General features: G+C 42.0%; 1 protein-coding gene across 1 annotated transcript in view; it reads right to left on the bottom strand.

Annotated features, from left to right (window-relative positions):
• Positions 1–23,473, bottom strand: part of MYPN (myopalladin) — an 84,186-nt gene that overhangs the window by 23,104 nt on the left and 37,609 nt on the right. Inside the window, exons 6-11 of the mRNA XM_040975832.1 lie at positions 22,672–22,786; positions 20,723–20,794; positions 12,215–12,356; positions 10,190–10,213; positions 4,774–4,890; positions 3,413–3,788 (exon numbers count right to left, since the gene is read on the bottom strand). Of these exons, the coding sequence (XP_040831766.1) occupies positions 3,413–3,788; positions 4,774–4,890; positions 10,190–10,213; positions 12,215–12,356; positions 20,723–20,794; positions 22,672–22,786 (846 nt within the window). The remainder of the gene's footprint in view (positions 1–3,412; positions 3,789–4,773; positions 4,891–10,189; positions 10,214–12,214; positions 12,357–20,722; positions 20,795–22,671; positions 22,787–23,473) is intronic.

Here is a 23,473-nt window from a genome sequence, read left to right as displayed (position 1 = left end):
ACTCTGTTGGGTACCATGGCCCTGACAATGAATGGGCCTGGGAAGGCATCCAGGTCTGATTATTATTATCTTTGAATATGTAGGTCATTCGTTCTTAAATGTTAGCCAGCCAGTTGGGTGGCTTCAAGCAGAGATTTCTGGTTCCACCCCAGTGTTCCTGATTCAGGGGATGGGGTGGACCTGAGAATTTGCATTTTTGTACAGTCCCAAGGTAAGGCCAGTGCTGCTGGTCCCTCTAACCCAATCGATGGTTCTAGGCGTCAGGACTAAGAACCACTGCTCCAAAAGATGCATGTCCCCAAATACAGGCTTTCCCAGGATATTCTGATTTTTTCCTCTTTTTTTGACATCTTATTCACTTTTATTTATTGTTTTCTTCATGGATGGGACATGTGGGGTGAGGACCAGCTGCAAAGAGGTTACTTCTTAAACTCTAGACCAGTGGTTTCCAAATAAATTGCAGGAAGCTCTCAGTTTAACTAATGGGGTATAACTGATGGAGGACACAAGTAATTTTTCATACCTGCACATTTTATTCTAGATTGTACCCAGGATGAACCTTTAGACAGCTTGATACTCAAATTGAAAATTTCAGAGTTAGAATTGTCTAGACTTTGGGGGCCAGTGCCATCAGCCTGTGGGTGTGCTGGTTTGAGTGGCTGGCTGCTCTGTTTCTGATCCAGCTCCCTACTGATGCACCTGGGAAAGCAGTAGAAGACGGCCCAACTGCTTGGGCCCCTGCTTCCCACACGGGAGACCTGGGTAGACTTTCAGGCTCCTGACTTCAGCCTGACCAAGCCTCAGCCATTGCGACCATTTGGGGAATGGAATAACTCTGTCTCTCCCTGTTTCTCCGAAATCACATCTTTCAAATAAGTAAACCAGTCTTCAAAACCAAAGAATATCTAGACTTTACTGACAATCTTTGCAATGGTATTCTCCCATTCTGTGACAGTTTTAAGGTGTACATTATCTCTGTTGTCCATGTGAGTGGCAAATTGGAGGAACCCTACCACCTCTTTCCCAGGCACATCAGTAGAGAGCCGGATTGCAAGTGGAGCAGCCAGAACACAAACTGTTGCCCATATGGGATGTTGACATTGTAGGGAGTGATGTAACCTTCATAATCTGCTTAATCTGCATCTTAGCCAGTCAGCTAAATGCCTAGAATCAATATATTTCAGTTCCAAACTTGGGAGGATAAAAGTAATAAGAGAGCAGGTATTTAACCTTGTGGTTGACAACCACATCCTACTTTGTAGTACCTGGGTTTGAATTCCCTGGCTGACATTGGTTTGCTGCTGTGCAAACCCTGGGAAGTAGCAGTGATGGCCTAAGTAATTGGATTTCTGCATCCACCTGGAAGGCCTGCATGGTATTCCAGAATCCTAGCTCTGGCCTCTGCCCCCACTGATGTCTGCATTTGGGAAATGAGCCAGTAGATGAGAGATCTTCCTGTGTTTTTATCTCCATGTGTCTCTTTGTTTCTCTTTCCAAGAAATAGATTTTTTAAAAAAATTTATTTATTCTTATTGGAAAGTCAGATTTACAGAGAGAAGGAGTGATTGAGAGGAAGATCCTCTGAGCACTGGTTCATTCCCCAAGTGGCTGCAATGACTGGAGCTGAGCGGATCTGATGCCAGGAGCAAAGAGCAGTCTAGACCTGTTGAAATTCACACTCAAACTGCCAACAATCGAGTTAACGTTGATCCTTGATATAGGTCATGATGTAGATGTGCATGTTTGTGATGGGCCCATAGGAATTGATGAGTTTCCAGAAAAAGAAGCATGGAGGAGATGGGGAAAGAGGAAAGATGGAGATGCTGAGACAAGCAGAGGGTGAGCCAGCTGTGCCAACTGTAGCTGACAAAGGCTGGGATGGCTGTGATCCCTGAGAGGCAGGTGAGGCGCCCATGTTCCCAGCTCAGCCACTCTCCTGCAGAGCCTGGCTGCTTGTCTGCCTGTGTCCCTGCATTAACCCCTCCCTACTCCCATTTCTTACTTGAAGTGGAGGCTTTCTCCTGTGCCTGCAGCAACTTTGTATGGACTAAAACATTTCTGGTTGTAATTTGCTGAGAGGCATGTTTAATAACATTGAATTTTACATCCAGAATTCTGTATGTAGTGACAGGAGTCCAAACCTAAGTGATAGGAGGGGCTTCCAAATGGACCTCTTAGCACTGAGTCACACTGGACTGGAGTTCTATACTATAGTGCTTGATGCTGACTTTAAAAGGCTGATGTAGCTATAAGCATTATTGTTTTAAAATTCATTTTTAAAAAGCTTTATTATTTTTGATTGGAAAGTCATTTATACAGAAAGGAGGAGAGACAGAGAGGAAGAGCTTCCATCCGTTGATTCACTCCCCAAGCAGCCACAATGGTCAGAGCTAAGCTGATTCAAAGCCAGGAACCTGGAGCCTCTTCCGGGTCTCCCATGTGAGTGCAAAGTCCCAAGGCTTTGGGCTGTCCTTGACTGTTTTCCCAGGACACAAGCTGGGAGCTGGATGGGAAGCGGGGCTGCCGGGATTGGAACCGGCGCCCATATAGGATCCCGTTACGTGCAAGGCGAGGACTTTAGCTATTAATTCTCTAGAGGGTCATGACAGCAGGCTCCTGGGTTGAATCAGAAAATTGTAACCTCTTCTTTCATGCCATTATATTTATACAAAACCTGCTATGCTTCTGCACTGTATCTGGCAATGGCAAAGACATCAAAAGTACTGAGTAACTTTCTTACAATGATGACTGAAGCTGAGGCTGAAATAAGAAATGGGAACTAGAAGGATGAAGTTATAGACTTTAAAGATGTTAGATGAAAGAAAGGGCTTTACAGGCCCAGCGCAATAGCCTAGTGGCTAAACCCTTGTCTTGCATTCACCAGGACCCCATATGAGTGCCGGTTAGTATTTAGCTGCTCCACTTCCCCTTCCAGCTCCCTGCTTGTGACCTGGGAAATCAGTTGAGAGCAGCCCAAAGCCTTGAGACCCTGCACCCGAATGGGAGACCCTAAAGAAGCTCCTGGCTGCTGGCTTCAGATCGGCTCAGCTCTGGTCGTTGCGGCCACTTGGGAATTGAGCCAGCAGATGGAAGATCTTTCTCTCTGTCCTCCTCTCTGTAAATCTGACTTTCAAAAAAAAAAATCTTAAAAAAAAAAAAAAAGAAAGAGTTTTACAGGAGGAACACAGTGTCATTGCATGTGGAACCTCAAATATCACGTCAGTGCCTCTCTTGGTTAGCTTAGTTGTACCAATGCTTGGGGGTAGAATATTAGTAATAACAATGATAATGGTAGCTTTCATGTGTACTTTATTACTTGGTAATTCCCTGCTGTGCTCCACCACCTTCAGGAAAGTTTCACTCAAGACAAGCTTGCAGACCCTCTTGCTTTTCCATTCTATGTTTTACTTACAGTTTGGGCTTTGCCAGAACTGGAGGTGGCTCCTTGATGGGTGAGGAAGGCTCCTGGAGTTTTGTCGCCTGGCCATTAAACTTCTCCTGGAAAGAGTTGGGCCTGGTCTGGGGGGTGGCCGTCACTCCGCTCTCCGAGGAGGAGGCTTCACTTCCTTTGTCATCTTCAGGCAGGTTGAAGTGCACACGGAGCCCGATCCTGGAACTGGACCTGGGCTCATTGTGGTTCACTAGAACCCCTTCTAGTTTGGGCTTGGGGTGTTGTTCTGCAGAAGGAGGCTCAGGCTTGGGAGGAGATGGCTGCTGCTCGAGAACAGCCAAGTTTGTGGTGGAGTTAGCCGAGTGAAGAGACCCATTGTTTCCAAGGTCTTCATTTCCTGAAAGAATGATCACAGGACCCACGCTGTCAGCCTCAGCCATGACTGCAATTGTATTGTAGCCCTGAGCTGGGGCATGTATACAGAAGGGAAGATATTCAAGTAGAATGAATGCACAAATGGGAAAATGCTTACAAAACATAGATCATAGTCTAGGTCATGAAACAATAGTGAAGATGCAGGAATAAAACTAAAAATCTAAATATCCCTTTGGATGGAATCTTAGAAATTGATATAAGACCAAGGAGTTTTTTTTTCAATCTTAGAAAGTACAGTAGACTCCCCTTTGTCCTAAGGGATTTTGTCCAAGACTCCCCGGTGGAGACCTAAAACTGGATAGTATCAAACCCATGCATACTAGGATGTTCCCCATAAGCCCTGCAGTGTTGCCACATAGTGCCAGAGTTCATCTGGCCTTCCCTATCTCATGCCTTGGTGCCTCCTGTGCATCACCACTCTTTCCCTTTGGGGCATTACTAAGTAAAATAAGGGTTACTTAAATGCAAGCACTGAGATTTTGCTTCAGTCCATCTGGTAACTCAGCTACTCAGGGACCAGCAAGTGGGTAGCACATACAGCATGGACACACTGGACAAGGGAATGATTCATGTCCCAGGCGGGGTGGAGGGAGTAGAACTTCACAAGATTTCATTATGCTGTTCAGACAGACTGCAATTTAAAATGTGTATTGATTATTTCTGTAATTTTCAAATCAGTATTTCTGGAGTACATGTAACTGAAAGCAAGGCCACGGGGCAGAGAGTGGTTATTGTACAAAGATGACAGCAGATAACTGGGGTGGAATGGGAGTATAAAAACAAATGGGGAGTTGGACATTGCTCAAGAGCACTTCCCTTAATAATTGAAATAGTTTCAGTAGAGCCAAGTTATTTGTGCATGAAGAGCAGTCGGGAATGGTAACACCAATGCATATTCGCACTCAGAGTCATAGTACAAACTTGCCGGGCACATAAAGAGGCCTCACCTCTCACGTCCAGCTGTGCAATGCTGGACACTGTGCCGTATTTGTTGCTTGCAGTACATGTGAAGCATCCAGAGTCTTCTGCGAACACCTCAGCAATGACCAATGTGCAAATCTCCTCTGGAAGCCAATAAAACACAATGGTTACTGTCTTAATCGTGAAATTGAATTTAAGCTTCACCTCCTGACTCCAGCTTCCTGACAATGTGTACTCTGGGAGGCAGCAAGTGATGGCTCGAGGAGTTGGGGTCCTGCCACCCACATGGACGCCCCGGGCTGAGCTCCTGGCTCCTGGGTTTGGTTCTGGCTATTGTGAGCATCTGAGGAGTGAACCAGAGAATGGGAGCTCTTTCTGTCAAGTAAAGAAATAGTTTTAAAAAATGATGGAATTATTACCAGATAGTGATTCTGCAAAAGTCATTTAAGAAGCTGATTATCTTACCTTTGGAAACAATTGGCCAAACCAAATATTGACTGGATTGGCTGATTACAGACTAAATAAAGGATATAGAAACAGTAGCTGCATGAAGACTCAGCACTCATAAGAGTCTACATATGACAGATTTTTAGACGATCTATTTTTTAAAAAGATCTATTTATATATTTATTTGAGAGAGAGAGAGGAGGGAACAATTTTTATTAACACCCAGAGTGGCCACAATCACAAGGGCTAAGCCAGAGGCACATTAGCACGGCAGCAGACCAGAACCCGCATGGGATGCTGGCAACACAGGCAGTGCCTTACTCACTACATCACAAAGGCAGCTCACACATATTCTTCTATTTTAATGTTGTCAGTCCAGATGGCAAAAATAGAATTAATAATTTTAGAAAGTCACAAAAAATAAATTAGGAATCAAAGAAAAAGGATGAACAAAAGTTTTTAAAATCTGGTTTCTTATTATTTCCATGGGAACCATTGCAGTGAAGTAATATTAAACAAAGGCCACAATTTATTTGTTTTTAATATTTGTTTATTTGAAAATCAGAATGACACAGAGAGATGGAAAAATGGAGAGACAGAAAGAGAGAGACACAGAGAGAGAGAGATTTTCCACACATCCACTGGTTCACTTCCAAATGTCCACAAGGGCCAGGGTTCGGCCAGGCCAAAGCAAGGAGCCAGGAGCCAGATATTCCACCTGGATCTCCCATATGGTAGCAGGGGTCAAGGCACTAAACTTATCCTCTGCCCCTTTCCCAGGCATATTTTCAGGCAGCTGGATTGGAAGATAGAGCAGCCAGAATTTGGTGTTCTTAAATGGAATTGTGGTATTACAAGTGGTGACTTTATTGTGCATCACTGGCTCCCAAAGGCCTCAAAGTTTATTTTATTATTTATCATTTATATACATTGTATTTAGTATTTGTTTATTTTATTTGGAAAGACAGATTTACAGAGAGGAGAGACAGAGAGGAAGATCTTCTATCCGCTGATTCACTCCCCAAGTGAGCGCAATGGGTAGAGCTGAGCCCATCGGAAGCCAAGAGCTTCTTCCAGGTCTCCAAAGCAGGTGCAGGGTCCCAAGGCCTTGGGCCGTCCTCGACTGCTTTCCTAGACCACAAGCATGGACCTGGATGGCAAGCGGAGCCACCAGGACACGAACTGGTGCCAATATGGGATCCTGGCACATGCAAGGTGAGGACTTTAGGCACTGGGTCACCACTCCAGGCACAAAGGTCCCAGTTTAAAACTGAACATTGAATAAATGTGTTGTTTTTGTTTGTTTGTTTTTTACTTACTAATGGTTGGTTGATAGAGTAACTTGAGATTCTGGGTGAAAGAAGAATGATACACACGTCTACCTTAAAAATGTGATAGGATTACTTACCTTAGTACTGATTATTATTGTTACTTTAGTATGGATTATTTCTGTAATAGTATGAGCCCTTGTGAATAACTACAGAGGTAATTCTCAAATTGAACCAGATGACTGAAGACTGAAATTATTATAGCTAGATATACTATTACTATTAATAAAGAGGAAGGATAAAAGAGAGCATAACTTCTAGTTATCACTCAGTAGATCCTGGTATTAAAATATGCTTATATTAGGGGAAATTTGGCATCTCAGTACTTCAAGACAGTTGAGTTGGAGTGGATGTGTGGGATGCTTGCCTATCTCAGTGTCTGAGTTCAAGTTCTAGCTCCACTTCCAATACAGCTTCCTGACAGTACACCCTAGGGAGCAGCAAGCACTTGGCTCAAGCACTTAGATTCTGCCACCAAGGTGGGAAACCACAGTGCCTTCCCGGCTCTTGCACTTATCCTGGCCCGCCCTGGCTATTGTGGGCATTTGGGGAGTGAACCCACAGATGGAAGATCGCTCTTGTCTTTCTGCCTTTCAAGTTAAAATGATAGTAGTTTCCTTTTATTAAGGTATCTGAATTGAATTCACTAGACTATTTCTAGAGAAAATGATGATGAGACCATGGCAGCCAGTTTCAAACACACCTACTTAATAACTCTATCCTTTTCCTCACTTGATAGAACTCAGGCTTTGTCCAGGTTTCATGAAATGGTCATGTACTTCGAGGCAAGCTGGCCTCTGAGCCTCATGATTAATCATGATTAATCCAGGCACGCTAACTCTATTCATGCTAAGCAGTGACAAATGATACACGGTTCTGGGAATTGTCTCTCTGGAAAGGCTTTCCTTTGCTTTTGAGAGACAGAAGATAATATTATCTTTATTTTGTCTCTAGAGGTTGTTACCTACAGGGGAGGCCCAGAACTGTGGCATCTATCTCTGGTCTGTGAGTAGAACTAACAACAAAGGGAACTCTGAAGGTGGGATTGGATGCCTGGTGATCTCTGAGTAATAGAACCAATTTCAGGACACCCGCCTCTCAGGCAGTCTTGTTATATGAGAAAGTAGATTTTCACTTTGTTTAGGCTACTTTTAGTTAGGTCTTCTTTATTTACTGCCCAGAGAATCCTAAGCGATACACAAGTCAGGTTTGAACTTGAGCCTCTCTGCTTTTTCTTAGTCCTTGACCTATGCCCCCACCTCTTTCTTCTCCTTCCCAAATAGGCACACTTTTGTCTTACAGCAACCTGCTCTACAAAAAAGATCTGATAATTCGCTCATACTCCACTCTCCTTAATAAGAGACTCTGTCTCCAGAGGGTATTTGTGTTACACTGATGGAATGGAGAACTCTACAACTATGGAATTTTAGAGCATGGAACTGAGAAGGGCAGGGCTTGTTTGGGGCAGGGTTTCTTTTTCTTTTTGAGTAACTCTAGGATTTTTTTTTTTTTTTTTGTGCATAAGTGCTGGTGAAAAAGCCCGCTCTGGATGGCTGTGTCAAAAAAATTATTTTCAAGGGAAAAAAATCTGCTCCAGCTATGAGCTATGCCAAAAGTAAGATCACTTTTGGTCTTTCCTGTTCATCTCAAGGCCTCACAGGGTTGTGCAACCTGCGTAGTCAATGTCCTCTTCCGGGATGACTTCCCATCCAGTAGTCAGAGGAATGACTTAATAAAAATCCCAAGTCATCCTTCCTGTGTAGTGTTGTAAAAACCACATGTTGTTTTTTGTTTTGTTTTGCTTTCACAGCTTCATATTCTAGTTTACTCCAGCCATGCAGGCAGGCAGGCAGGCAGGCCTAGGAACCTGGATTTCACCAGGAACTGCCAAATAATTTTTACACAGGTAGTAAGGAGCCATATTCTATGAAGCATTGCTGTAGGTGTTTGCACACCACCTGGAGACTGTAAGAAAACCTCCACAGTACCATTTTATAATAATTCTACTATAATTCAGAATTAATCATGGGAAAAACATTCTTTGGCCAGTATAGTTCGTGGTCCTTGGATCCAAGAGTATTTTTCTCTATCATTGTAAATTTCACTTCTTTAAACACATCTGTGGATCTTCCAGACCATTAGATAGTGGGCTGGCCGCTGTCTGCTCCACAGACGATGCAAACTCTATCCCTCCTGACTGTGACTGCTACGTTTGCCCTGCGTCTCTCCCCTGGGAGGCAGAGAGGTAGCTTGTAGTATTTCTCATTTCAGAAGGACTTTGCAGAAACTCATATGGCTCAGACTTTTCAAATTAGCGTTCTCTCATTAAAGACTCTTGCTGACACTTTATGCAGTTGACTGGGATGATGTTCTCAGGCTCGCTGGAAAAACTTCTCTGCCAGGCCTTTCATAGGAAAAGGCTACAGTATTTAAAGACGATACAATTTCACAACCTTGAGAAGTCTAAAGAAATATCCACTGTACTACCACCGAAGATGGAAATTCCAATTGATCTTTTGGCATTAAGAGTACTTCAAAAAGTTTGCATAAAATGAAATTAAAGGTAGTTTATTTTGGTGTAAAAAGTTTTTGAAATCCATGTGTAGTTTTTTCTTGGTATGAATTTTAAATGAATTTTTCAACTTGTTATCCAAGGATTTCAAGATATTTTTTTTGAATGAAAATAAACTTTGAATTCAACTTTCCATGGGCTTTTTGAAGTACTGTCATAAATCAGTAGATAAATAATGAATACATATTTTCTATAGACATATTTATTATTATATTATTAATTTTTATTCCATAAGCACTTACGATCTTCATAAGAAAAGAGAACCCTGAGATACAAGAGCAGAAAAGACTGATGCTCATTGGGGTATAAGGCAAATAATGATCAAAAGAATATAAGAGTCTCTACTCTTTTTAAAAATTCCTCTTAAACCAGGCATCAAGGCTTATCTGAAAAAAAAATGTTTTATCCTCTCTTGATACACTGCTACAGATTTTTTTAAAGAAGGAAACATTGATGTATATCATCTTGTTTGAGAAGTGAATAGAATCAAGTAATCTTGAACCACACAGAAGTCACATGTTGTAAACCAGCAAATGTCAACATCTTTGACCTACAGAACAATATGGCTTTATCGGGTGATTGCAGAAAGGGCATTCAGATATTTGTGCCTTGGTTTGTGATTGCGTATGTGTGTGTGTGTGTGTGTGTGTGTGTGTGTGTAGCAGTGAGGGTGTTGTTTACCGTCACTTCTGTCTCTTTCTGTTAGTACCCTTACAACTAAAACAAGACATTTTATCAAATTTATGCACATTTCTAAATCAATAAGTTCTGAGACAGAAGGCTGTGAAATTGAAAATGCCCAGTTTAGGAGGAGCCTGCGTAGGGGCCAGGACAAAGGGAAAATATTCCTAAAAAACATCTCACGATGATCAAGAATTGCATTTATATCAGGTGCTCAGTGATCTATTTCACATTTACACCTGCTCCTGTACTCTTCCACAATTTTAGTTATCACCCACTGGATCTTTTTTTACCTTACACATCATTTTTTCACCTTTTATTGACACCAGCATCAGTTTAGTGTTTCATCATGTTTACTAAATAATATACTATACTAATATACTAATAAATAATATACTAATAAATAGTCCTTACCTGGCTCTGCCATGGACCGAGGTTCTAAAAGGAAAAAAAAAAGATTATAAACATTTATTTTGCCAAGAGGCTACATTCCATCAGTAACTTCTGATAGAATTTCATAGTCTATTGCCCATTTCAGGAGAATTTTGCTAAGTAAAATGACCTTAAAGAGGAAGACAAGGGGACCACGGAAGGCAACAAGAGAGCCACTAACTAAACATATGCCTGTACCTTGGCACACACCTGGCTTCCACTCGAGGTACATGGTCCTTAGGCAAAGAAAAGTTCCCGGGTCAGTTGGGACTCAGAAAATGACTTGCTGTTATTGGTACTTGTGCAGCTTTACCTAAAAACAGCTTGTGAAACTTGAGAGCTCCTTCTTCTCTTCAGGCTCTCATATTCTAAGAAAATGTCAGCTACACTTCCTGCTGTAAAGTTTCTAACCATCTATTGTCTCAGGATGGATGCTACTATTTTCAAAAGCATAGTGGCTTTATCTTAAAATCCCTGGGCTTTTCTGAAAATGCCCACTGCTGTGCAAAGCACAGCTGTTCTACTGTTGGAGGGTTTGATAAGTAGTTGTTGCATTTGGTTATCATCTTCTGTAGCTATTATTATTTTTTGAAGTTTGCACAGGTTAAACTGTATTCAATATCTGCTACAGCTGCTTCTATTGCTGCTGATTCATATTTCACACTGGTCCAAGTAGACTGTTTTATGATACAAACGAATGAACAAAAATGACATAAATTATTATAAAAGTATGTGAAGTAATGCATGTTATGTACAGCCGTTTTACAACATGCTGCACATAATAACTTATAATTTTGGTACTAAGCATATAAAAATGAAAGTCATACATATTATAGAAGAGTTGAAAAATACGCAAAATACAAAAGAAGGCAAAACAATGGACTCTAAACTTACCAAACTGACTCTACCAATAACTTAAAGTTCCTTGCCAAGTTTTTTTTATAATAGATTGTTCCTCATAGTTAATAAAAACACATTTCTTCTTTTTAAAAAATTACAATATATTTTGTGATTGAAATGGATCAGGGAGAAAGCCCTTGGAATGTGCCAAGGAAAGAAACAGCCAGTTGGATACATAAATCATTCTTCTTCTAAGAACAACAGCAACAAAACAGAACCAGAACACAGGAGAAAATAAAAATAAATGCAAAGACCTAAATATGAAAACCCACATTAAAAAAGAAAAGAAAAGCAAAGCCACATTCGTTAGTGAACTGCAGATCAAAATAAGTTCTTTCTGTATTTGGCCTTTAGATTTAGTGAAGATTTTACAAAATGTTTAACACCCACTGCTGGTGAAGGTGTGAAGTAAAACGCCTTCCCGTGTGTTGCTGGGGGTAGAATCAACGAGGCCGCTATGTCCCAGGTCAGCCCGGTCAGAGCTAGTTTATGCCAGGATTCCTGTGTAATTATTAATAGCACCCTATTTCACTCCCCCGAAGAGTCTCCATTTGGCTGATCGATTGTGTGGTTATTCTAAATTTAGCTTGACCTTTGGGGTGACATTTTGGCAATGTGTGTTAAAAGCCCCCAAAATGAATTTATAGGAGCAATTCTAGTGCTAGAAATTTCTTCTACAGTAATAACAATAGCTATTTACAATGAGTGGCTCTGTCGGCATGCACTGAAGTATATTCTGTAATGGTAAAAATTTGTGAAGGCATAAATGCAGTGAGAGAAGAGTTTGTTAAATATGGAATTAATATTACTTTTTGAAAGAAATTAGTTTGTTTTTGTGAAAACTATTCATGAGATTTTGAGTAAAAAAAAACAATTGACAAAAAAGTTAAGTCTTTTTATTTAAAAAAAAAGTGGAGAAATTTTTGGAAATATATATATACCAAAATATTAAGATGGTATAATATGGGGGGAACATGATTACAAAGGCTTTTGATTTTAGTTTTTGCCTTTATTTTAACTTGTTGTTAGTAAGTTACAAGGATGAACATAAGCAATCCACACATAAACATAGGCTATCAGAAAAGTAATTTTAAAGCACCAACTTACTTTTCTGTAAAATCCTAAAATCTGGAGAATCTTCTATCAAGGTCCCTTCTCGATACCACTCAACTTTAGGGGATGGGGCTCCCTTCACTCTGCATTCAAACACCACCAGCTGACCCTCAGAGGCTGACAAATTTTGTAACATCTACAATGAGAAAATTCATGTTAAAACCAAAACATGTCTACCTTTTTGGAATCTAGTCTCAGGGATGAGTTTTAGAAACATATGCCCTCTCCTGTCATGTGGATTTTCTCCAGGTCTGGCGTCTCCAGCAGCTTCGGTGCTATGGATGAATGTGGGGTCTATGTTTGGGGCTCCTCTCAGCTTCTGTCTCACTGTTTTCTCTTCCTTGCCGGAGGCAGGGCTAAAGCAATTTTTTAAAAAATAAATACCGGGTCAAACATTGGGAGTTGCTAATTGTCAGGACACAATCTCTGTTTCTGAAGTACACAAATAGAATTCAGTTTCCAGACATAAGCGCTAACTTAAAGAATTTGCCCTGTCAGGTGCATTTGGCGAGGGAGGAACATGGCATGGATCTGCTCTGTGGTGCAAGTGATTTTGTCTTCCTAGTGTTGCCACTAGTTGTTGATACTCGTCATGAAAATTGATTTTTTGCTGTTTTCTTATAGGATCTTTATAGTATAGCCTTGCTGATTTTTTGAGGAATTTAAACACTGACACTTTAAAAAAAAATTGTTGTCACACGTTGGAGTCCTATGTCATTGCAAAACATGGAATTTTTAAAAAAGACTTATTTTGTTTTTATTGGAAAGTCAGTTATACAGAGAGGAGGAGAGACAGAAAAGAAGATCTTCTCTCCATTGATTCACTCCCTAAGCACTCCAGCAACAGCTGGAGCTGAGCCAATCTAAAGCCAGGAGCCCAGAGCCCCTCTGGGTCTCCCACATGGGTGCAGGGTCCCAAGGCCCTGGGCCATCCTCGACTGCTTTCCCAGGCCACAAGCAGAAAGCTGGATGGGGAATGGGGCCGCCAGGGTTAGAACCAGCACCCGTGTGGGATCCTGGCATGTGCGAGGTGAGACTTTAGTCCTCGGCCACTGTGCCCGGCCCAAAACATGTAATTTTGTGAAGCAATCATGAAGTGCCTTCTCACACTTCCAAAATAAGAGATTCACAAAGCCACAACAAGCAATTCACAAATGTCATATATATTCTATAGTACATTCTACAGGAGACTAGAATGTACATTTTAATTTTGCAGCTCATTTCTCATTCATCATGATTTGTGTACTTGGCTTCACACATCCCTTTGTGCTGTGTGATTTCATCTGATTATGAAATTATCTTTTGGCAAGTGTGTGAACCTATTTTTATTTTTCACTTTGGCCCAAAGACTCTAGACATGGGAAGGTTGTGAGTAAACTTTGCAAATTGGTAAGTAACTATTGCTGCTATATTCTATGGTTATAACTTTGGGGTCTGCATTTAGGAAATACTGGCTCTTTCTTCAGAAAAGGGGAAAACCTATCATTTCATACCTTTGCCATTCGCTTCTAATAACTTAGTGATTTATTAGCTGTCCTTACCTGCACAATTTATGCTGTTTTACGCATGCTCCTACTGCATTTCTAGCATCCCAGGGAAGGAAGGAAGGAGGAGAACCATGTGACTAGCTGTCACACTTTTGCCAGACGTCTGTGTGAATTGATATTGTGATGGCCAGGAGGCACTGTAGTTTAATGTCAATGTTTTGTTCCATTTGCAGTTCCAAATTTGTTTATATCATTCAGAATGGGATTAACGTGTAGTAGTATCTGAATAAGAAATCTGATACAAAATTTGGTTATTCTTGGTTCACCCAAAACAACATTTAGTGAGAATAGAAAGTAGGAATCATCCGTGAGTCTTGGTTCTCTTGGTAAACTAAAAGCATGTCCTTCATCTGGCTCTGAGACAATTCTGTGCTCAGTTAGCAGCTTTGCTGGCTATTGAAAGCTTTCATGTGGTCAAATATCTTCCTACAATTGTAATATTATGGAATTTTAATTTCTTCCTGAAGCAGGCAAATTAGAAAATAAAACAAAAGGCATATTAGAAGGAATTAATAAATGAAATATAGCACATTTATTAAGTGGCCATAAGCAGAAAGGAGTCTGCCTCTATTTTTCTAGCCTGGTTTGCAGTTTATTTAGATGAACCAATTCTCAATGTAGGAAAGTTACACCAACCTACCTGCAGAAGGATCTCTTTGACATGCTGTGTTGTTCATGATTTAGACATACACTATGCACTGTTGTTACATCTTTGACACAGAAAACCAAGAGCTGGATTCCATCTGAGAGTCCAACCAGCATACCCGAGATGCCACAATGTGTGGAAGGGCCCACTAGTACCACTGAGGGGAGATGAAAGCTCATCCCAGTACGGCACATCGTCAATACTCAGAAAAGGAGAAGCCAGCAGTCACCTGTAATATACCTGGAAAGTCATGGCTAGGAGGACCGTGACAGTTTTATCTGCCAAAAGCCATGCTTTTTTGCAGTCTCATGATGTTAAGTTACCTCACATGGCTATACATCAGTTTCCAAGGCAATCATACCACCAAGATGTGGTAGAGATTGTCTCTACCACAGAAGCTTGTCCTAGGCGCTCACTCATGGCGTGGTATGTACAGGCTCCATCCTGCTCTTCTCTGCTTTGCTGAAGACGTGTGAGGTGAAGGAAGCACAGCCCGAGGAGCAAAGATTAAGTTAATTTTTACTAGGGGTTATAGATCTGGTTGAAAGTCACTGTAACCAAAGGTCTGCTACCTCCTGGAGTAGACAGGGTCCAAAGGGCAATTTTGGCCTGTGTTCATCACCAGCCTAGTTGTCTGTGATAGCAGTCCTTGTAGGGAGGCCTGACCGCCCTGGGCCTCAAGCAGCATCTACTCCATGGCCATTGCATGTTGCATGTTCCCTATTCTGAAGTGATGAAAACAAGAATTCCTTCTTAGTTGAAATAAAAGTTACTGAAATAAAAGGACTGTGTCGTGCACCAGAAATAAGAGTTGAAAAGACAGACTTTTGTAAAAGGCAGCTTCCCACCCACAGATTTAAAGCAGGGACAGCCTTGAGAAAGACCATCTCCCTTATTGGCTAAAACTCAGTGACAAAGGTTCACTTTGTTGTATTATTTGGTTTAAGTCCAGTTGATATGTTTGTGCCTGGGAAATACTGCGAGTTAATACGAGGAGTCTTCTAAAAGGCTATGGGAAATGCATCTGAGGAAAAAAACATGCATAGTTTTCAAAATTGGTTGCACCCAAAGTTATCTTTTATTCCCGTTTTCTCACAAACTTCTTGAAGTCCCATCACATGCAAGGCACTTCAGTCTGGTGTTGGATCAGAACAGGTTTTTCTGCTAATAAGAAGCTGTTGCCATTAGGGCCTTTGTGCAACATTGGTGCCACAGTAGTCTCTGGAAATGCTAGGCTGGGGAGAGGGGCCCATGCAGTCTCCAGAAATCTGGATCCGGCTACTGGCTCAGTTATTTCAGGGCTTCCTGACACTGCTATTATATAATGAAGCACTCTCCAGCTTCTCACTTCCCCTGCCCCCTTGCACTCTTCAAATTACTGCTGAAGCAGCTGGAGCCAGGGCTGCTGCAGCCTTGAGAGGTGGCCAGGACAGCTGCTGTGGGAGCAGGAGCCGCGATGGGAGTAAGATTCTAATTTGATCGTCTACCTCCCTTCAGACTCAAGATGTGTGAGTTCTGTCCCGCTCCACCATAAACTGAGTGGAAGTCTTTTTGATACTCCCTAGAGAGGCAAGAATGAATCTCTCCATCCATAAGCAAACAGGGCTAAAATAAGAAGGCTCTCCCCTCCGAGCTGAGCAGTGAATTCCTGTGTGGAATTCTGTAAGCTCTCACAGCTCTATCGCTTCTTGGCTGACAACTCTTCTATTCTTTTTCACTTTTTTAAAAAAGAGGATGCAATCACTTTGCACCACCAAAAAGGGAAAAGGAGTTCAACAAAACTATCCTTTATTCATTGCTTTTTTTAAAAAAAAGGCTTCTTGCCATAGTTGGCAAAGAAATGATTTGTTGGGCAGCATTAGAAAGTGAGTCAAGGGGGCTGGAATGCCCAAAGTGCCCAAAGAAGTAAATAGAGCAGGAATAACTTGGAAAATATATGCAAATGATCTGCTCATGGCCACGTGAAACCATCACAGTAGCTCTGACTCAGAAATTTGCTAATGACATTGGCAGTGACTATGACCTCAGTCTTGCCCTCACTGACAGAAACTAACGCAAGCACTCAGTTGCTGATAAGTCTCTCTGGAATCTGAGCTCTAACCTACCCTAGCACCCCAGGTTTGCACAGTCCTCACACCATTTAAGGAAGCAAAAGCATACATTCTGAGGACTGAGAACACCTCTCTGGCTTGGGTCTGTAGATTAAAGACTGCTTTCCCACCATGCAGTGCATGTTTTGGAGTTATTTTTTTTAACCTAACACAGGCTCATGGTTAATTCACTTGCTCATTTTTATTTATCAAAGACACATGTACCTGTCAGAGCATGTCATTAAAAGGAGGTCATTGCTGGCCGTTATGGCCACTTGGGGAGCAATCATTGGGTGGAAGATCTTCCTCACTGTCTCTCTTCCTCTCTGTATATCTGACTTTCCAGTAAAAAAAAAAATAAATCTTAAACAAAAAAGAGGTACTTGGAATCATCACACAAAAGTAGCCCATGAGAATCAAAGGTAAAGAGGAAGTATTAACGTCCCACTGGACTTCGACAAAAATAACTTTGGACCTGTTACTGCCTTTATGGACTCCTGTCTAGGGCTCAGAGATCACTTCCCAGGTGACCAGGAGAGAGAGAAGGACCTGGCGCTATCCGTGTGATTCATGCTGTGTATAGGTAACCTGTAGAGGCAGCAGCGCCTTCGGGAAGACTTAAAACTGACTGGAGATAAGGCCTTCTCTCAAGTGTCACCTGTCTCGCCGCACAGGTGGTGTTGAGAAAGGAAAATGGGCGGGGATTTCAGTTGGGTCTGGCTATAAACTGTTGAGTGGATTAGCTTGAAGAGTCATCAGTGTCTTCAAGGTGTGACAAATGACAATGTCTTGATTTCTGTCCATAAGCTCTGTTTTAAGGCTAGTGACTTAGCAGTGATGCTAAGAGACATATGCAGTTCTGTCAACTATTTTACACACACCCACCACTCCTCATTCAAGTCTTGTATCCACCAAGTCCCAGCACGTTGCTTCTCTGCTTCAAGTCTTTGTAAACAGCCAAGCTGACACCCCAAATACAGTTTCCAGGAAATGAACCTCTTTTAGCTAAGGTTTGCCTAACTCAAAGGGAGATGGATAGGCATGGCTCACTCTGAACTCCACACTGGGTTCTGGAACGCCACCTTGGATGAACTGATGTGGTAGAACTCCCCTGATCTGGGTGTCCTTTAAAATTCCATGCTCACTGGAGAAGACCTGTTTTGGTCATTTTGATTGACACCAGGATTCCTGAGCTTCAGTACAATTGACATTTAAAAAAATACCATTAGAATCTTTATTTTAGTTTATCTTTATTTATTTAAATTTATTTATTTATTTATTTAAATAGCAGGATGACAGAGAATGAGAGTGAGAGCTGCAACAGCTGGGTCTGGGCCAGGATGAAGTCAGGAGCCTGGAACTCAATCCAGGTCTTCCATGTGGGCCAAGTACCTGAATCACCAGCTGTTGTTGAGCAGGGTGCATGTGAGCAGGACACTAGACTGGAAGCAGAGGGCAGGACTCAATCTTGGGCACTCTGATATGGGGGGTGGGCAGTTGTCCCAAATGATAGTTGAACATGTTGTGCCACATGTCCACCTCTTCACTGATATTTTGAGCTAGACAATTCATTGTTGTGGGGGCTGTCATTCTATACACTGTAGGATGTTTCACAGCATCTCCGGATGCAGGGAAAACAGCCCTCTGTTGTGGCTGTCACAACTAAAAATATCTCCAGACATTTGCAATGAACCCTTAGGGAGCAATTTTTTTTTCAGCTTCAACGTTTATGGTAGACAAAACACTCCTTTTATTTTATAGTAATGCAATATGTATAGGATCTAGATTCATTGAAGATTCTATGTGTGGAGAGATTCCTCCATTTGCTTTCCATTTTACAGAAGGAACCAGAGATAGTAGTAGTGTTGGCTCAGTGCCCTTCCACTAGACCAGCTTCTCTCCTCTTTTCTCTCTCTCACTAAGGAGTCTTGGGCAATTTCCTTGCCTTCTGTGGGCCTCTGTCCTATCTGTAGTAAGCAGTAAGTCTTGATGCTCCTAAAGCCTTGACAGCTCCAGGATTCTCCAAGGAGAGGGCTAGTGGGCAACAGGGAGAGGACAATCACTGAGGATGAGGGCTGAGGTAGGGCCCTAAGGACTAGAAAGCTGCAGCACCGTGGGGGTGGGGATGCAAGGTGTCCTTAATTGGCCTAGCTGCCATCCCTCATCCCTGGTTCCTAGTGTAGGAGCTCAGGGCCTTTGCCCACAAGGTGCCACACTAGGAAGGAGGAATGGTACTTCAGTCCAGAAGATACAATAGGGCAGCAGACAGTAGATGTGCTATAAGGGACCCAAGGACTGGGCCCAGAGAGGAATTTCATGACCTAAGGCAAGCCTTCAGGAAAAGCCCATGAAAGCATCATGACTTGGAGAAAAAAAAGTCTAATCCGTGAGTCCATCATAGACAAAGCAATACTTAGCATTCATGTAACAGCAAGCAGATAGAAAGTACCCCCGACTTCCAGGCCCTGTTCTAAGTGCCTCACAGTTGAAACTTACAACAGTATCATGGGGTAGGTACAGTTTATGGACCACATTTTTTCGATGGGAAAGAGGAGGCAGAGAAGTGCTCTAATGAACTCATGCCATAAGGCTAGTAAATGGTGGTAAGAGGGTCTGAATTTAAGCCATGTGGGTTAATCACTACACAGTGGTGCCTCTCTCATGCACCCTAGTGAGAGTGGTGAAGAGTACAGGCCTCTGAGTCAGGCAGTCCCAGCTTTGTAATGTGCAAGATGGGGGTAAAGATGCCCAAGCAGAGGATTGCTGTGAGCCTAGAGCTTACTGCATCCTACAAATCTCTACCCAAGGCTGAAGTACGGAAAGTGCTGGGGTTTGTGATCTTCATCTCTCACTGGGCAAACCCTGGTCTTCTCATAGCCTTTCTCCCTTCCTCTGACAGGTGCAACAGGGGACTCTGTGGGATCTATAGCTCAGGGTCTCAGGATAGGGACAAAATGAATCAGGACTGAAAACCATCAAAGTGTATTTCTGAAAGAATAAAATCTCTTTGGCCCTAAATTAGCCTTTTCTACAAACAATAGACTATAAACCCAATATGGATTTTACTTATTTTGTCTTCTTAATACCAAAGAAATCTAGTGTCAGTGTTTCACCTTTAATCTTGCTGTCTTGGACAGCATCAAAGCACAGTGCACACAATACAAGGGAAAGAACAATGAATTAAAGTGGGAGAACTTCCAGTTCTGATTCGGCCACTCACCAGCCCTCTGGCCTTGGCTAAATTGCTCACTCTCTCTGGCCTCCCTTGGCTTTCTTATTTGCAAGTTAAGGTACCTGACTGAATTTTCCAGTTCTTAATAGGCAGGTTCTGAGATTCTGGATTTGATCCTCCTGTAATAATTGATACCACCGAATGGAAAACAAAAGCTCCTTGTCTTGGGGTGAGGTTCTATGTTCCTTTCCTGGTATATTTTACTCCCTTTCCTTGAGTGTCAGAAACTGCTCCTGCAACGGGGTCTTCTGAAAGTCCAAAGAAACCTTGGGTGAAGCAAGTGGTTAGATTCTTGGCACTGGACCTGCAAATTTGGTTCCTGGGTTTAGCCAATGGGAATGGCCACCAGGATCAGTGTGCTGACTGGGGAAGACATAGCTCTCATCATAAAACTGTTACCAGCAACCTAGAACTTGAATTGTAACCACATCGCTTCCCCCAAACCAAAACTAACAGCAACAACAAACTCCAAACCTTAAGTTGTCCCTATTTGATGTCTAAATCCTAAAATAAAATGATTAAATCACAGATCTTGCAATTGGGTGCTGTAGCAACTTTAAAGCCATAATGGAAAGGGATGGGGTGCTTGGTCCAGTGGCTAAAACACTCCTTGGGACAGCAACATCCCATTTTAGATCACTAGGGTTTGAGGCCCGGCTCTAATCCTAATCTCAATTCCAGTTTCCTGCTAATGCATGCAAGTGGAAGGGAGCAAGTGATGGCTTGAGTGGTTGAGTCCCTGACACCCATGTGGGAGACATGGATTGTGTTTCCATCGCATGGCTTTGGTCCAACTCAGCTCTTTGCTGTTGCAGGCATTTGAGGAGGGAACCATCAGATAGGAACTCTCTTTCTGGCTTTCCTTCCCTACCTTCCTATCTCCCTCTCTCCTCCCTCTCTCCTTCCCTCACCAACCCTACATTTCAAATTAAAAAAATCTAAAATAAAAATGAAAGCCTTGGCAGAAAGAAGTAATATTTTGATTACCTTTGTAAACACAGGAGCTGCGATGATAGGTTTCCCATCCAGTCCTTGCAAATAGTTGGTAGGGCTCTGACACTGTTCAAAGGAAACCAACAAGATTCATTGCCAGTCAAATTATTAGGTGGGTAAGAAGATAAAATAAATCTACAGAACTTTAGGAATGAAATTAATCTCAAACCAAAAGACAGATGTTTACTAAGCTAGTGTGTCAGAGACATCAAATTTTAGACTGTACTAATTGAATTTCTTTCTAGGTCAGTGTGGTTCTAAAATATGCTCCCTTTCCTACCCTAGCTTCTCACTTATAGAGCTGAAGAGGCTCATAAAACCTCTGGGGCTGCCAAGATCACAGTTTGAAAACCAGTAGATTAGAAATAAAACTTGATTTCTCTGTATGACCACATGGGTTAGATAAATAACTTTGAATTTAAAAAATTGAAAATCAGTATATTTCAATGTAGATATTACTAACATTATAATGACAACATGTTATTAACATAGTTAAATCATAATTTTATATGTCTTAAAATATTTGCATTCATGTATATCCTTTTAAATGCATGGGGGATTTCTGGAACTATCTTGCAACAAATTGCTAATAGGAGTAATTTGAGGCAAGAGGAGGAGCAGGCACAAGGGTGAGGGGCAGAATCCTGACTACGATTTTTCCTGAATATATTTCCAGTCTCTGTGAATGTTTTCAAAGTAGACAGATATTGTTATCAGCTTAGCGGGTAAGACCCTTCACTATTCTCTAAATAACTTCATGCTTGTACTAGCTCAGAAATTAGGATGTTTTGCAGCTTTCCACAATTGAATGTTGTGTTAAAGAGTGTCCTGGGCCAGTCTATGAGCTTACTACATATGAAATTAGTACTTTTTATAAAACTGAGATATCAAAGATAATTTTTAAAGAGCTTGAAATTTCCCCAAGCTGGAGAATCATAAGGTGAGGGGAATTGCCGCTCTCACACTGGCAGTATAGAAAGCTTATCATGAAGAAGTTATTGCATTAGGGGAAACTATGACCATGCTGATGGTCACAGCACAGCTCATGACATTTGGGATTCACAAGCAGGCATTGAATACAGTGGTTAAGGTTTGCTACTTGGGAAACCTGTATCCCCAGAGTGCCTGGGTACAAGTCCCAGCTCCACTCCCAATTCCAGCTTTCTGTTCATACACACTGTAAGAAGCAGTGGTTCTGCTAGTCACATGGGAGACTTGTTGTTCTAGGCTCCTGGCTTCAGCCTAGCCCAGCCCTGGATCTTGATGTGGAGTAAACTAGTAGATGGAAGATGTCTGTTTTTTAAAAAATTATTATTATTGTTAATTATGTTGCATTATGTGACACAGATTCATAGGCTCTGGGATTCTCCCATCCTCTCCCCATGCCCTTCCCCCCTTGGTGGATTCCTCCACCTAGTTGCAGTATTACAGTTCAAATTAAGTCAAGATTCTTTTGTTACAATCATATACCAAGCATAGAGTCCAACATCTTATTGTCCAGATAAGTTCAACAGTTTCTTGGGGAGACCTTCTCTGGTCTGAAGGTAGAGCTGGCAGAATATCGTCCCGATCAATTAGAAGCTCCAGCACAACATCAACAGCAATTTACAACAGAACATGTCTGTTTAACTGTCTGTTTCTTTCTACCTCCCATAAATAAAAAAGTTTAAAAATTAAAAAAAGTGGTTTCTGAAAGGCTGCAATGGCCAGAGATGTACCAGGCTGAAGCCAGGAGCCTGGAACCTCTTCTGGATCTCCCACATGGGGGTGGGACCAAAGCACTTGGACCATCTTCTGCTGCTTTCCCTGGAACATCAACAGGTAGCTGGATTGGAAGCAGAATAACTGGGACTTGAACCAGTGCCCGTACAAGATAGTGACATTGCAGATAGAGGCTTAACGTGTTATATCCCAACGCCAACCCCTTATTTAGATTCTTATACCTGTTGGATGGTTGACACATTGGACTGAGTTACCAAATTCTGGGCTTGGGACACTGCTGGAGGAATGGCTGCAGAGGTAGTGGGAGGGGATGATACCTCATTTGGCTTCTGGAACCTGAGAAATGATTAAAATCAAGATTATAAAACAGAACTAAGAATGAATATGAAAATTCAGCAAAGCTAGCAACTTTGTCATGCTTACAGTTGGGGGTAATAAAGTCTGTCTTTGAGGATAGTCTCCAAACATTTACTGAGAGCTCTACATTTCCTGGTTTAGTTGCTGTCCATGTACAGGAGAGAGAAGCAGGTGGCAGGGTGAGGTGGGGGAGTCAGGTACTAAAACATATTGACAACGCACTGAGATCCGGGACAAGTGCTGTGACGGAAGTCAAGATAATTTCTCAAGCGTTGTTTGCTGTTGCACCGTGTTTCCTTTCCCTTTCTCATTTTAAGTAAGAAACTGGGCCTTGCAAATCTTGACTTGTGGAATTTCTGGCCCAGCCAAAGGTAGAAACAGCCTGAAGTCAGCAAATTCTTTAAGATGGCAGAAATTAAAGAGATCATAGGAAGGGTAAGAGAACCAGGCAGAACCAGGAACATCTGTTTGAGAAAAGGTCTGGTTATTTTAGTGTCAGTGCAGAGAGGAGAAAGGTTTGTGGCTGTGTCCAGAAAACAGGATGAGGGAGGAGCCGAACCCAGAGGTGATGGCAACTTGTTTGGGGACAGGGCCTCCAGCCTTGCTCACAGGATCAGAACTCAAGAAGGAAAGGAAGCAACATGCACTGGACTTGAAGGGAATTTG

Source organism: Ochotona curzoniae, unplaced genomic scaffold, assembly GCF_017591425.1.
Source record: "Ochotona curzoniae isolate NIBS_2020 unplaced genomic scaffold, NIBS_Ocur_1.0 contig_2692, whole genome shotgun sequence".
Classification (NCBI taxonomy): Eukaryota; Metazoa; Chordata; class Mammalia; order Lagomorpha; family Ochotonidae; genus Ochotona; species Ochotona curzoniae.
The sequence above is the reverse complement of the archived record's forward strand: the minus strand, read 5'-3'. Positions and strand labels throughout refer to the sequence as shown.